Here is a 14,088-nt window from a genome sequence, read left to right on the forward strand (position 1 = left end):
CCAAATTATGTATAGATTGATCATTTGCCTTGCTATGTTCCAAACAAGAATAATAAGTCAATAATGTTGACCTTCCAAGAAAACGTTTCCATGTGTCGTCAGAAATGTTCGCAATATTTTGATAATTTCATTTGTAATATCTTCAAGATGGCGGCGGCACTCGAGCACCTTCTACATTTTTCTTGTTCTTCAAAAAATATAATTACGCAGTGAATGTAGACATTTTTACGAAGCGTATACATAAATTGTGATTGAATAAGTGAAGCGATGGTGGCCCAGTGGTTACGGCCGTCCAGCTGATCGAAAGGCCCTAGGTTTGAATCCTACTCATACCACATGAATTTTTATACCATTCTGACTCAAATATAGTAGTTTTCGTCGACCACCATTTGGTTCCGGTGAAGGAAAACATTGGTGGACAATTTAGTTCACTAGTGTGTATGCCACTAGATGGCGGTAGGCAGTCGTTAAAATCATGTCAGATGCCTTTATGTGACTTGAATAAAATCTAACACCGGTGTTTGCTTCTCGAAAATAAAGAGAGAAGTCGTAAAAATTACGAAGAAGAATGTTAAAACAATATATTATTTATTGCCTTCACTTCGTTACACGAATAATAAAAAGCAGAACTAGCGAACACAAAAATCTTTGCGCGCCCTTTTTGTTCCCACTTTATGAATAAATAACTGAACTTCAAAGTCGATAACATATAACCTTTAGAAACACGGAGTCTACTTATTTATTCATGAGGCTAAACTGTCATAGCATTTATCGGCTGTAGTGATAATATAATTTAAAGGGAGGCCCCGGTAGGCCAGTTATAGGGAATTCTACTCTCGTGCATGAGCGCTATCTATTCTTAATGGTTTTATGAGACGCGACCCGTTCTTCGAAGCGTGATCCCGCTATGAGAGCGTAAATTATTTTACTACCTACGACAATTTAGATGGGGTTCGTTTTATCAAGAGCAATCTCATAAAATTACCTACATACATATGGAACGATGAAGCTGAAATCGGATTTTTTTTAATTAACTAGAAGGGACAGTATCGCCTGATTTTGTAGCTGCAAGACTGAAATGTTCGAGCCAAAAACCTTAAAATGTGCAATAAAACTTTTTAAAAAAATTTTTACTTCAAATAAAATAAATTATTACAAGAAACTCTCATAATCTTCCGTAGTCCAGTTTGCACATAAATTAGTTGGTAGTTGCTAGCTATTTTCCTATATCTTAAAAACTTAATCGTAAGCGGGGTCCCGACCGTCGTTTAGCCGAGAAAATGGTCTCATTTAATTTATATGCTAATATTGTAAGAAACCACTGGCCGCGCAACAAGCTCGAGTATACGCCGCGAAGTTATGACAGAAACGTAATTGTAATAACTAAGTAATAACGCTGTGAAAATAGTGTTCGCTTTATTATGTCGTGTCGACACTTTGATTTAGAATTCAATGTATATTTCAATCAGACTTGTTCTATTAAACAATCATTTCATGTTAACGCTAAAACATTTTTATACTAAGTCATATGTTCACTCTCTGTCACTCTTCTTTCTGTAAAATTTGGGATATTAAAATATCCCAAATTTTACGAGGAATTTAACAAATACTTATTATTGAGTTTCATTTCGAAAACACAAACCTAATTTGTTTACTACTCGCACTAGCTAGGTGAACCGATATTTCTAGATTGTTATGTCAGAAAGAAAAAAAAAACAAATAAATAATTGACAAGTCAGCTATATGGAATTCCTTTGTTTCATATTTTTTTAATTTCTCTCCAATCCAAAAACGGCCAGCTATTCCACGTTCTCATATAATTTGCATATCCATTTTAATTACACTACGAGATGGCTTTCTAGATCGTATTTTCTGTAGCGCAACAAGCATAATTGCATAACGGTTATTTTCGAGTTAACTTGATTACCAGGAGCCGTATCTCCGCAGCTCTCAATTATAAAGTTTATTGATTCTATTCTAAAGTTTACATAGATGATTTCGTTAGCTATGAACAATTTTAATGTCGCATGAATCGTAAGCTGATTTAAAGTTGTGTTAAGAGTTAACAAATGAGAAATAGGAGAAAGTATGTAATGAAAGAGGTCTGAAACAATAACAAGATTTATTGGGTACACACAAGAGCACAGATCGATGTATGGTCAACATCGAATCGAGTATGAAAAGTACATTGTATTCGTCTATTCTATAGCTATTTCTTATAAGCGCCATCTATGGTCTCAATCGAAAAGCGATTGATTAATCAATAAAATATGAATATGACATAATGCCAGCTGTCACTCTGTCGCTGAACATTGCGTAGTTAGTATGTTTCTATATAGTTCTCTTATTTACCGCAATGAAAAACCTCCGGCTATAGCGACTCCGGTGAAGTTTGGGAAACTGTTCGACGAAAGCCCGTATAATGTTTTACTATTTAAGTAGGCACTTGGAATAAAATAATACAAGAAATGTAAGTACTGCCTACTTGAGGACAGAAGAAAGGAAGTTCAAGAAAAAATGGATGGTTTGTATGAAAAATGTGCTAGAGGATGACAATAAGATGACAAGTGATATGGGAAAATGGAAGCTCACGTCTTGTACCTACATAATGTTATTATATTAGATATCATATGCCAGACTAATGGTATTTACACAAGGCTTTTATATTTAATAACTTATATTTTATACTACCTTTGTATTGAGTAAATTCTTCTTCATAGTCGTATTCCTCATGGCTCAGGGTCGTGGTGGACATGGAATGAAACACGCACAACGACTTTCTTGGAGTGGCAAACTCCATTAGAAGTGTCTAATGGAGTTTGCCATTGCCTTCTTTCTTTCTTCTTCATTTCACACACAAGTTGATAATCTCACCAGAGTGCAGGTTTCCTCACGATACTTATTACTTTCTTTCACCGGAAGGACCGATTGTTATGAAATTTGATACACGGGTAAAATATAACCTAGAATAACACATAGGCAAATTTTTTTCTTGAATGAAATTCTCACGGGGCGCAGTTAGTTCATAATATGTGTTACACTACAACAAAACGTCTATAAATAACAAAACGTCGTAATCGACATTTAGCAAAAAAACATGAAAAGAAAAAAATATTTTTCGAATCACGTTTCATGATTGATGTTCAATATTCCCATTTAGCCGTTTCAAAAAACAACTGACAGACCCTCCCATAGTCATAGCTAACACAGTTATCTATTCAGCATCAAATGCATATGCAACCGGAAATAGGCGCCAACGCTGTTCGTGCCAATTTACCAACCAAACTGGCTCATCCATCGCTCGAGTTTGTTCCCTTTGAAACCGTTGATTGGCTATCGGTCTCCTAAGAGCAAGAGTTCTACTTGGCTGTGGTTTGATGTAGGTACCAACTCTGTGCGGTAACAGCATAATATGCTGTTACATACGATGCTTTTGTAAAATTTCTTTTGCCCAAAAATTGCAAGAATTTGGCACATGGAAAATAAAATACACAGATAATAAATATACAAAAATTTCGGCGAGAATGAAATTATCAAAAATTACTATTCTGTGAAAATATCACAATATACTACGTAGACTCAAAGCGAGTTCGTCGAATGCATCCAAACCGTTATTCCAAACCGTTATTGATTGTGTTTTAAACACAGTGACGCGACACGAGTTCCAAAATTAAATATTCGACATCGATCAATCAGTGACGTGTATACTAGTGTCGTTAGCTCATGTAATCTGTATTCGATATTGTCAATTTGGAATTTCAGCCGATTTGTATTCGCTTTAACTTTTTTTTTTGTTAAACGGAAACGAGAGCCATTTTTTTTTCATGTGTTTCATTCTTTCTTTCGATCGATTAGCAAAAAAAATATTGACACCTGTATAAAGAAATATTGACACAAGAAATAATAAATATCTTTTGACGAGAAAATAATGACACTAAAATATTATGATGGAAATTATTAGCAATGACTTCTCCGTCTCAGTTTCGCCAACAAAAACAAAACGCAACAACATAGGTGGAATACTATGAACATTTCATCTCACTAAATAAAACGCACCCATATCACACCTGTCGTGATGGCAGACGACAAAGCTTGTCCCTCGCCATACTCGGAAGACGTTTTATCTCTTATTCTATGTACAGACAACGACGAATATAAACGTGTCACTTTGTAAAGATTTCCTTTACTGATCTATTTTATGCAAAATGTAAATACGGAAGCTAAAAAAGGCTGTATTATTTTGAACAATTATAAGTATTATTCAATGATATTCTTTATTAGCTTTTGCCCACGGCTTTGTCCGCGTCAATTTCCGGGAACATTTATTTTTCTTTGATGATACCCTATGTCCTTCTCCATACTTGTATGCAAAATTTCAAGAAGTTTGGTTGAGCAAATAAAGCGTGAAGAGGTAACAAATAAACTTACTTTCGTATTTATAATATTAGTTAGAATTTCAACAAATAGGGTTATAAATATAATTTGGTTTCATGTAAATAAAGAAGCACCTTAAATTACACATGAACCTCATTTTGTAAAGGACCAACAAGTGCAGTAAAATAATGACAATTAGTGTCAAAGAATGTAACAACATTACAGAGTACATACAAAAGCGGCAAAGTAAGATTCACGGATGACTTGATATGTAAGAACTGTGTCGGCAACTGTACCTTGTCCTACATCAAGAAGCGTTTACTTCCCGTCTTCACTTGAGTAGCGCGGATCATTTTTCTCACCCACACAGGCAAGGTAAATCCTACCCAGACGTGGGTCATTTCTTCAAATGTATGTACATACTTCAAATGTAATGATGTGAAATTCTTTCAGTGTGTACTCGTATTAACCAAATAACTACCAGCGGAGATTATATTACTCTAGTGTTAGATTCTTTTTTTCTGAATCTGATGTGACAAGAATTGTATTCATCTCAATATTTCTCACTATCTATATTTTTATTATGTAATTTAAAGTAGACAACCAAATAGCAAGGGAAGTCTTTTAAATAAAATACTCCTCAAAATATTAATGTGGCTTTGTAACAATTTTGGAGACGTTACTTATGACATGGGAAGTCGTCTTGTTGTATAGCACAACAATAGCCATTGTATCATAAAATCATATTAATCATGATAAAAGCATTTCCGTTCACAGTTTAAAACATGCGCAAATTGAAAATTGTATTACAGACCATCCATCATCTTCTTTCGTAAATTCGAATTATTCCGGTTTCTGAGAAAACCTCATCGACAAAATAAGCATATATTTTAATGTCTTTCTTAATTTTTTCCTCGGTAGACGATGACAAATCGTCATCTACTTTAAAAAATTGCTTCGTCAACAATGTCTAACGTGAAAAGAAAAATGTTTATCTTATATTTTTGCTGTAGACGTAACCTAAATATGCCTAATGGAAAATACTTAATGGAATCTGTCAGAATAAAATTATAAATACGCAGTTGACAAATATCAATAATATATTTTCCTCTTCATATAATAAGCTTGCTCTTCTCAAAGTTCGTCACATAAAATGACACCCCACACACCTCTTTTGGAAATTTAGAAATGATACCTAATTAGATTCTTTTGTGTAATGTTTTATATAGCCTGTTTATATATCTTAATGTTGTGCAAATTCTTTTTTGTCTTCAATAGGTGTATATTATGGACCATAAGTCGCCAACCACGCTTAAACTTCTTCCGTATCTTTTAGGTATATTAAAATACAATTTATGAAAACAACAAAAGCAAATATTATGAGATATCAAACCAATTTAAACTATTTTGTCACAACTCAAAGTCGTTCCTTTTTTTATGCTATTTCCACTATTCCTGCATAATTACATTATTTTCGACGTTTTCTATGCAAACGTCAGTGTGTTATCCGCGAAATGAAAAAAGTTTCTATGTCGTGCACCACATTTCAACGGCTGTCTTTGTGGATCTCTGTTTTATTTGCTTTTATCCCGACCTCTGTGCAATTTTCTATGCCTTCCATTGTTATTTGGATGGAGCCGAAATAAAGGTCGCTTTCGTCATATTACTTTTTACTTGAATATTAATTGTTTTAAATTTCATTGCTTACTTATTTTTCTATAAATACATAGATTAGTTATTCGATATTTTTCACTGCCAATTTACAAAATTTCATCATAATCACGTGTGCCAGAGGCAGAAGCGTGACCGATGGATGGTATGCGCGCCAATGGTCTGACAACTACCACGAAAAAGTAGGCAAGCGGACCCTGAGCTCCGACTATCAAAGACTGAGGAAAAAAGCGGGAAAGGCGCTCAGATGAGAGAAAGAGAGAGATATAGGATTACTGAATTTAAAAACTTATAACTCAAGTCACGTCAAAGCGTGGATTATCTTCGAATTATTTTATAAAGCTGAGGAAAGTCACGTTAATTGCTACTTTCCGTCTGAAGGGAAGTTCCTTGATCCTAATTTATTCCGAAACATCTATTGTTATGTTATTTATGATCGGCCCAGCTATATTCATGCTCTTCTTTTCCGATATGTTATTCAACCTCTTGACCTCGCTGCCAAATCATTTATCAAACAATATCTATGATAAAAGCATGGCTTGGTTTCCTAGTTTTGCCACAAACATATTATATTGTACAACATACTTCAATATTACGTCATTATATGAAATAAAACAGTACTTATAAATTATATTTATGTTGCTTACAAACGTACATTAAAGAACTAATGGGTCAAAAGAAACGGCCCTAAACGGGACCTTTTTGCGTGTAAACTTAACAAAAGACCTCCACCGAGAGACGACAATCCTTTGACGTGTCCTGATGTTATCAATAAAGAAATCCAATTCTCGTGAAGTCAATTGCTGTCGTAGGCAGTGCGAGAAAACTGACACATCATTACGTGACCGGTCCCTTTGGCACCTACCAGATTATAATATTACAGGCGAATCGATACGGCCATTCTCGATTGTGTCCATTTTCGACATTGTTTGGTAGCCGGCGGTGTCCTAGGTGAGCTACTGAACGTTACGTTATGCGATGCGACGGGCAGCGATAAAATAAACAAATTTACATAGATTTATTGACTGCGCCTTGCCGCGTTTGGCGATTACCTAGGGCACCAGGTAACAATAATGCTTTAGAAATAGGCTATTTGGAACTTCGCTGAAGGAATACGTGAAATGTATCGTATTCGAGAGACAAATGTACTGGAAATATTGTATCTGCAGAGAGAAGTAAATAAAATATACGTGGATTCCAGACAGGGACGCGATTTCAAAGTGAAGAAATTGTACTCAATAATATTCATTCAGTCAAACTTTACCGATACCATACTGCAATATCACTTTCTTGCATCTAGTCACATTTTCGTAACTAAAATAAAAACAACCCTTCGTTTTGATATTACGAAAGTGAGTTTATTTGTTATCTTTGTCATGCTTCATCAACAAAACCAGCCCTTTACGAAGTATGACATAGACTACGAACAAATTTATTCGTTAAGTTTATTGATCCTGAAAAAAGTGCTATCCTGTATTGACAATTGACATAATTTATAATTAATGACGCATAACCGCAGCGTTCCGTTTTCCACGCTTAAAGCTGTACCTCAAAGAAATAAACATAAAAATATTTAATTAAGTGATCAACATTTTTTTCCGCCACGTATTTTCATTGTGCAATTTGTATACCTTCTTGGTAGGTGCTAAATAAATTCTGACTTAATCTGGCTGTGTTATACCCACGTCTAAATTACTTTTTCTCTCTCACATAATTTCGGCAACTTGCCTCTCAAGTTCATTCAAAGGAGACCTTTAGCTCTGCGTTTTTTCCTTCAGCTTTACGGCGAGGAGTGCGTTAGACATTTTCTTCCCCTTTGCAAAATAAAAGGAAATCAGTAAAGGGTACTCAATTCTTTACAATACACCGCTAAAGGTTAATCTCAACGCTTTCTTGGACATAAATATTACTGTATTGGCAAACATTTTTGATTTTATTTAAAATCTTTGCGTTTTAGTTGTGAAGTTTTTCATAGAAAAAAATAGATATAATCTATCTATGAAAAACTTATGCAATACGTATAATAATGTTTATGAAAGTATATTTTCCTTATTCGTTTTTATCCCTGCACACCTACGAGTACATATATTTATCTATAATTCTTTTTCAATCTGATACATCCGTACAATATTCCAGTATTCCGTCCGTTGTTTCCTCGTATTCCGTTAAAGTAAATACTGCGCGCAATCCCGTTAAGGTTTTCTTAATATCTTTGTATTTACATAAGCCCATAGGACTCGTCTTGTATTACATTCTGTGAATACATTTTTCCTAAATCTTTTCTCGACAAACTGTATTATGCACGGGATTAGAATAATAATTACATTAAAATCTATGCTTTTTACGCAACATTCGAAAATTGATTTTTATAATCCTATATTGCTTAATGAAATAGTGACACGGCTATTAAAAATACTTAGGTATGAATTATTTTAATGTAATACGATCAGTTGGTAATATGAGAGTTTTACTTTCGACATCTATCACCTGATTGATGTCGAATAGATTGATGACTGATAATAATCAAATATGTACGAGTTTGTATCAAATATTTACGGAATTTCGTCACTTTTCATGCAACTTTGCACGAGACGAGAGCGATTCTATAATTACATTTTTTTTCTCGTTTACCAACCGCCAATCGCCAAACTTGAAAGGAATAAAAGAACGTTGACCTGTGAAACCATTCCACTTCCCATATTATTCACAGACAGGCTCCGACATAAATCTCTAGAACAAATATAAGAAGTTGTTAGCATCTGGCATTTGTGTCGTGGGCGTCGAACAAGGCGTGTTTGCGTTGTCTAAGGGTTGTCATTTAATTGATTCTTCTTCTTTTTCCTCATGGCTGAGGATCGTGGCTATTATGTGGGATATAACACACAATGACATTCTGGGAAATATTAATTGAGTCATTTGCCATTGCCTTCTATATTTCACATACTAGCAAATAAATATTATCAATTAGACTGCATGTTCTCATGTTCCATCACTAGAAGCGGTGGTCTCTTAAAACTACTACACTTGTCTCAGATTAGTATACAACCTCATTTGGCTCGAGTAGGATTAGAACTTACATTTCGATTCTATTTTCCTAGTATTTTGGTTGAGTTCTGTTAGGAATATTACAGGGAAATGGGTTCACCTGGATCGATTGAAACAATTAACGGTACTCTCTCTCTCTCTCTCTAATTTTCGTGTGTTCCAACACAATATGGTTCTCTATCCTTTTCTTGCATTAAAAATCCTTACCTGAAATACCAAAAAATTACATATATCAGTGGCTATAACTACTAAGCTTACGTTTTATACATATCATTGTAGCTAATATAATAAAATACACGTGGTACTTATTCAGTCACTGTATGTGATTGAATTCTTAATTACGCGGCAAATCTTCCATATCCATATTATCAATTTTAGTCATGGCGAGATCAAAGGCGCCATTTTGACTCGTCGTATCGCATTGGTTCAGAAGCGATGCGTCTTTCATTATTTATCATAACCCATCAATTTCCTCGGTGTGACTGATGACTGCGGCTACTGCACAAGGGTTAAAATTTGGGTTGTTATACACAACATTGTTTGCATTTAGCTACGGTTTACCCTTGCCCGGGGGACTTTAAATGCGATCTTTATGTTGTGCGATTAAAGGGTCTAAATTTTACAGTTGGGACAGGATTCCGACGAAATATGTGTTAATTAATTTGGGAGTACTTTCGAAATGTATATAGCACAAACAGTGTGCCTAAGTGATGGTGACAACACCATCACTTAGACACACTGTTTGTGCTATAATAATTTGGATAATTTCTTCCTTGTTTGATTTCTATGTTACATTTTATTCCTTCCATGTTTCATTTCTATGAAATTTCATTTATATGAAATCTATGTATGTGTAGAAAAATGCGTTTTTCATACGTAAATTTCATTTCATTCATTTAAATTCAAGAACATTTGTCAGTGTAGTGATTTTCATGTCTGTCTATCCTGAGCCATTACTTTGACCTCCATTTACGATACAGTTGTTGTCTTCTCTTTTTACTTTGTCTATTTTCCTCTTCTAGCTCGTATTATCCCTTCAAATTCATAATTAACAAACATTTCTTTTTCTAGCTGTTTTCATCCCACTGCTGGGCAAAAGTCTCATAACTTCTTCCACGTATTCTTCGACAAGAAATGGCAAGAGAACACCATACACACAATTTCTTTTATCTATGATAGACACAAACATTTTACCAAAAATATATTCGGAATTTAAAATTAACCGTTATTTGTGGTTATTTAGCAATTGGTTACGGTGATAATAAATTTACCCGACGTACTTAGGGGAGGGTTCGCCGCGATTTAGGGCAATGCAACTGCATAATGTAGTTGCGTTTCGTTAATCCGCTAATGGATTGACGTAGTTGCTAATGTGGTCTTTTATGGCGTAATAACACGCTAAAATTGTGTTTCGAAAGTTCCAAAGAGTTGTAACTCTTCTCTCTCACTCTCTCGTCTCGTGCTTCAGATTTATATTTCATCCACGGAAGAATATATATTCGTCCCAACCAATTTAACCCAAATATGAAGTAAGTATGTTATGTGTCCCAACGGATCCGTAAGAGTATATTATTTCGATGTTCTAACCACAGGTCTATACCTACCTATTTAAAATAATTTATTATATTAAATATTTATTAAAGTATAGAAGTTGAAGAAAAAATAACAATATTGAGATGTCATCCAGCTGCCAGTACTATAAGTTAACCTTGCAATATATTAAATTAAAGAAAGATCATTCCTAATTCGAAACCCTCTTGAACCCTCTCTACTAAATTAGTTAATGAATAACGTCCGACGTATAAGGTTAAAACATAAAAATTACTCCTGCAAGCATAAACCGACCCAAATGTCTAAGAGTCCTCATTAAAATAGGATCCTTGTTATATCGTCGAGAGCTTACTCGGTATTCTAGGTGAGTCACGTAACACTGCATGACTATTGCGACGCTATGCTAAATAATCTTTCCTAATTATATTGCTTAAAAATGTAGCAGGTGTGGCTAATTTGTGTACTGAACCGCGATATGTCACAAAAGTAAATACATTTGATATTGACGCACCGCGTTTTCGTGTTTGTCGCTTCCCTCGGACTCCGCGTTACCTTATTTCCATATAAGACGTTCCACAAGCGCAATACTGCATTTTTCTGTTTAGTCTGTGACAGACTAAACAGAAAAATAAATTTTATCATCATTTATCTTATATGCTACTGTGAAATTTTCTTTTCGGCTTGTCATTTTGTATAGAACAATTAATATGCTTAGGTTTTATTGTGCTAATAATTTTATCTTTACACAAAGGTAACTATTGTATATTTAAAATGTATCGTTTATCTTCATTGAAAATAAAAAGGGTTTGCGGATTTGAAATTAATTCTTAAGTTCAAGTACATCTCGTTGTTCAATAGAAATTTTAAATAATATCCATTTCTAAATGAAACATGTAATAATTTTTTTGTTAGATATATACAAATAGAGCAAGAATTCCAGAAGATTAATTGAAAATCGTCTATTTCCCGTAACGTATGCGGCGTCCTTTTCGCCCAATTTTGACAAGTGATATTTATTAGCACTCGCATATTGTCGGTCGTGATAAATGGCGTACATTGCGGCACTACCTGACATGGAATTTCATTTAAAGAAGCCCTACCATATTGCCAGGTTTGCTAATTTCACTGCCTATGAATCACGTTTATGAGCTATACGCATTCTCGTGTTGCCGCGCAGTGTAAAACTCATTTTTTAAAGATGAATGGTTCAATTTTTAAAATTTAAATTGGATTTTGAACTGATATGATTATACATTGGATTTAACAGATATTGCGCCATGCTTTACTCGGAAAACTGTGTATTGTGACAAAGTATCCAGTGTTATCAACCGCCTACACTTTATATCGAGTCGGTACATATCTGCTTCCTTCACTTTTCCAGATACAATGACAACTATTCTATTTATTTATTCAAACGGCTGACTACATTCTAAACGCATTATATACAAGTCAACCTATGGGAAAAACTGAGAAAGAAGATACGTTTTATCTTCTTAACTTATCATCCTGAACGAGTAAACTACATAAAAAAACTGGTTGCACTCTGAGAGTGGCGGTAGAAATGAAAACTTGAATATTACGTTACGTTGTTCATTTTTGACGTCTTACGAATTTTCGATCAAGTCACGTGTCCTGACGCTAGTTTAACATTTTTTACCCATCACAAAATGTGCACAACGCCGCTAAATAAGTTTTCACTTCAAAAATATATTCCTATATTTATCAACCTCTCGTTTTTAACAGGAGCAGTCCCACAAATCATACCGTCCTCTGACGGTGCTGACCTTTCGATGGAACTACGCAGTCCACGGTTTGCAACCAGCTGGCTACCACCTCGTCAACCTGCTGCTGCACGCCTTGGTCTCCCTGCTTTATTACAGGTAAGTCTGTAGCTCATTATCAACAGCCATCAATAACTGCTAGGGCAAAGACCTTCCTTATGGATGAATAAGGAATATGAGCCATAACATACCTACCGAACCCATTGCGGATTAGCGGATTTTAACAATTGCAAACACAACCGGGACCAACAGCTTAACGTGCCTTCCGGAGCACGGAGGAGCTCATTTTGGTCACCCATCCAATGACCGACCATTGTGACAGTGTCTTTACCGCCACTTTCCTCCTCCTATTATCACTCCTTGTGTAAATCTGAAGCTCATCTCTCAACAACTCGTAGCTTAAGTTTATCACCACTTTCTTATCAGCTTTAAAAGTTTCTACTGTTAAATTTTCTCAAAAATATACTTTTGTTTCCTTACGCGTTTTGACTAGGACGAAGCGGTGCTAGAGAGAGACGTAACATATGTCAAAATTCTGCCAACATCAGTTTGCCGCTGCATGTGAAAACGTCGATGTAATAACAACCTTATTTTTGAAAACAATTACAATCGCATGTCGGTGGTAACATAATGACCACTTCATTGTAGCCCAATGCTCTTCACACCACGACTCATGCGAAATGTAACTTAGCGCTATGGAATAACTTTATGGGTGCGAAGATAACTCCAAGGACAACCTATTATAAACGTGTATCTATTATGAACAGTAGATATAAAAAGGACACGTAAAATATTCATAACTATAATGGCTGCTACGACGCAAATGCGATGAACATTGCGGAGCAATGTATATGGAATCTGTCGATTTCTTTATCAAATAAAATTTCTAACTTTATTCAAATATAACTTTGTTTTCACCAAATTTACTATAGATATGTCTAGTTTACCTTCAGATCTTCCAACTTGGCCTTTGTAAAGAAATTGTCAAATTAATTTATCCGAGTTTTATTATAATTTCTCAAGTTAGTTTCATATTCATCAAATAATCACAAAGTTATAATTGTTCGCTGAAATTGAAATAACTGAAAAAGAGTTGACCGTTTCAATTAAATTTTAACAAGCTCTCGATATTAGAAAAGGGTTCTACTTTTTTATTCAATCTGTAAATAATTGATTTGGGAGAATAATCGTGATTAATAGAGAAGGAAGGGTTTAATTGGCTGAAGAGTGGGCCCCAGTGAGCTCCCGGTCTAAGCATTCAATTAATTAAAATAAGCACGGAACAATTCATAATCAATTCATCTCAATAGAATATGCCTCTTGGGAGAAAGTATTAGAGTGAAATAATCGTAGCACGAACAAATGTCGGTCTCTGCGATAAAAGTTCAGTTGTAGTGTGGGAATGCAACTCACTTTTCACTATCGAATTTATTCGCAGTGAGACGCGGTCAACTAATCACAGTGTGGCATTGCGACGCGACGACAACCATACCGCAATATGATTGGTTCGCTGCATCCCGCTGTGAAAAGATTTGATTGTGGAAAGTTAATTGCAAAGTCTCGCATCCCACAAGGTCGTAAAAGTTATGTCGTGTAACCTTTAGGCGATTTAAATAATATCTACTAATCCTGGCAGGTTAATTTTGACAAAAATCGAAGTTTTATT

General features: G+C 34.9%; 1 protein-coding gene across 1 annotated transcript in view; it reads left to right on the forward strand.

The window, feature by feature from the left end:
* The window catches only part of Tmtc3 (Transmembrane O-mannosyltransferase targeting cadherins 3), a 137,960-nt gene that overhangs the window by 86,913 nt on the left and 36,959 nt on the right, over positions 1 to 14,088 (forward strand). Inside the window, exon 2 of the mRNA XM_053744166.1 lies at positions 12,385 to 12,521. Within this exon, the coding sequence (XP_053600141.1) occupies positions 12,385 to 12,521 (137 nt within the window). The remainder of the gene's footprint in view (positions 1 to 12,384; positions 12,522 to 14,088) is intronic.

The sequence above is a fragment of the Plodia interpunctella genome, chromosome 4 (genome assembly GCF_027563975.2).
Source record: "Plodia interpunctella isolate USDA-ARS_2022_Savannah chromosome 4, ilPloInte3.2, whole genome shotgun sequence".
In the NCBI taxonomy this organism is placed as follows: Eukaryota; Metazoa; Arthropoda; class Insecta; order Lepidoptera; family Pyralidae; genus Plodia; species Plodia interpunctella.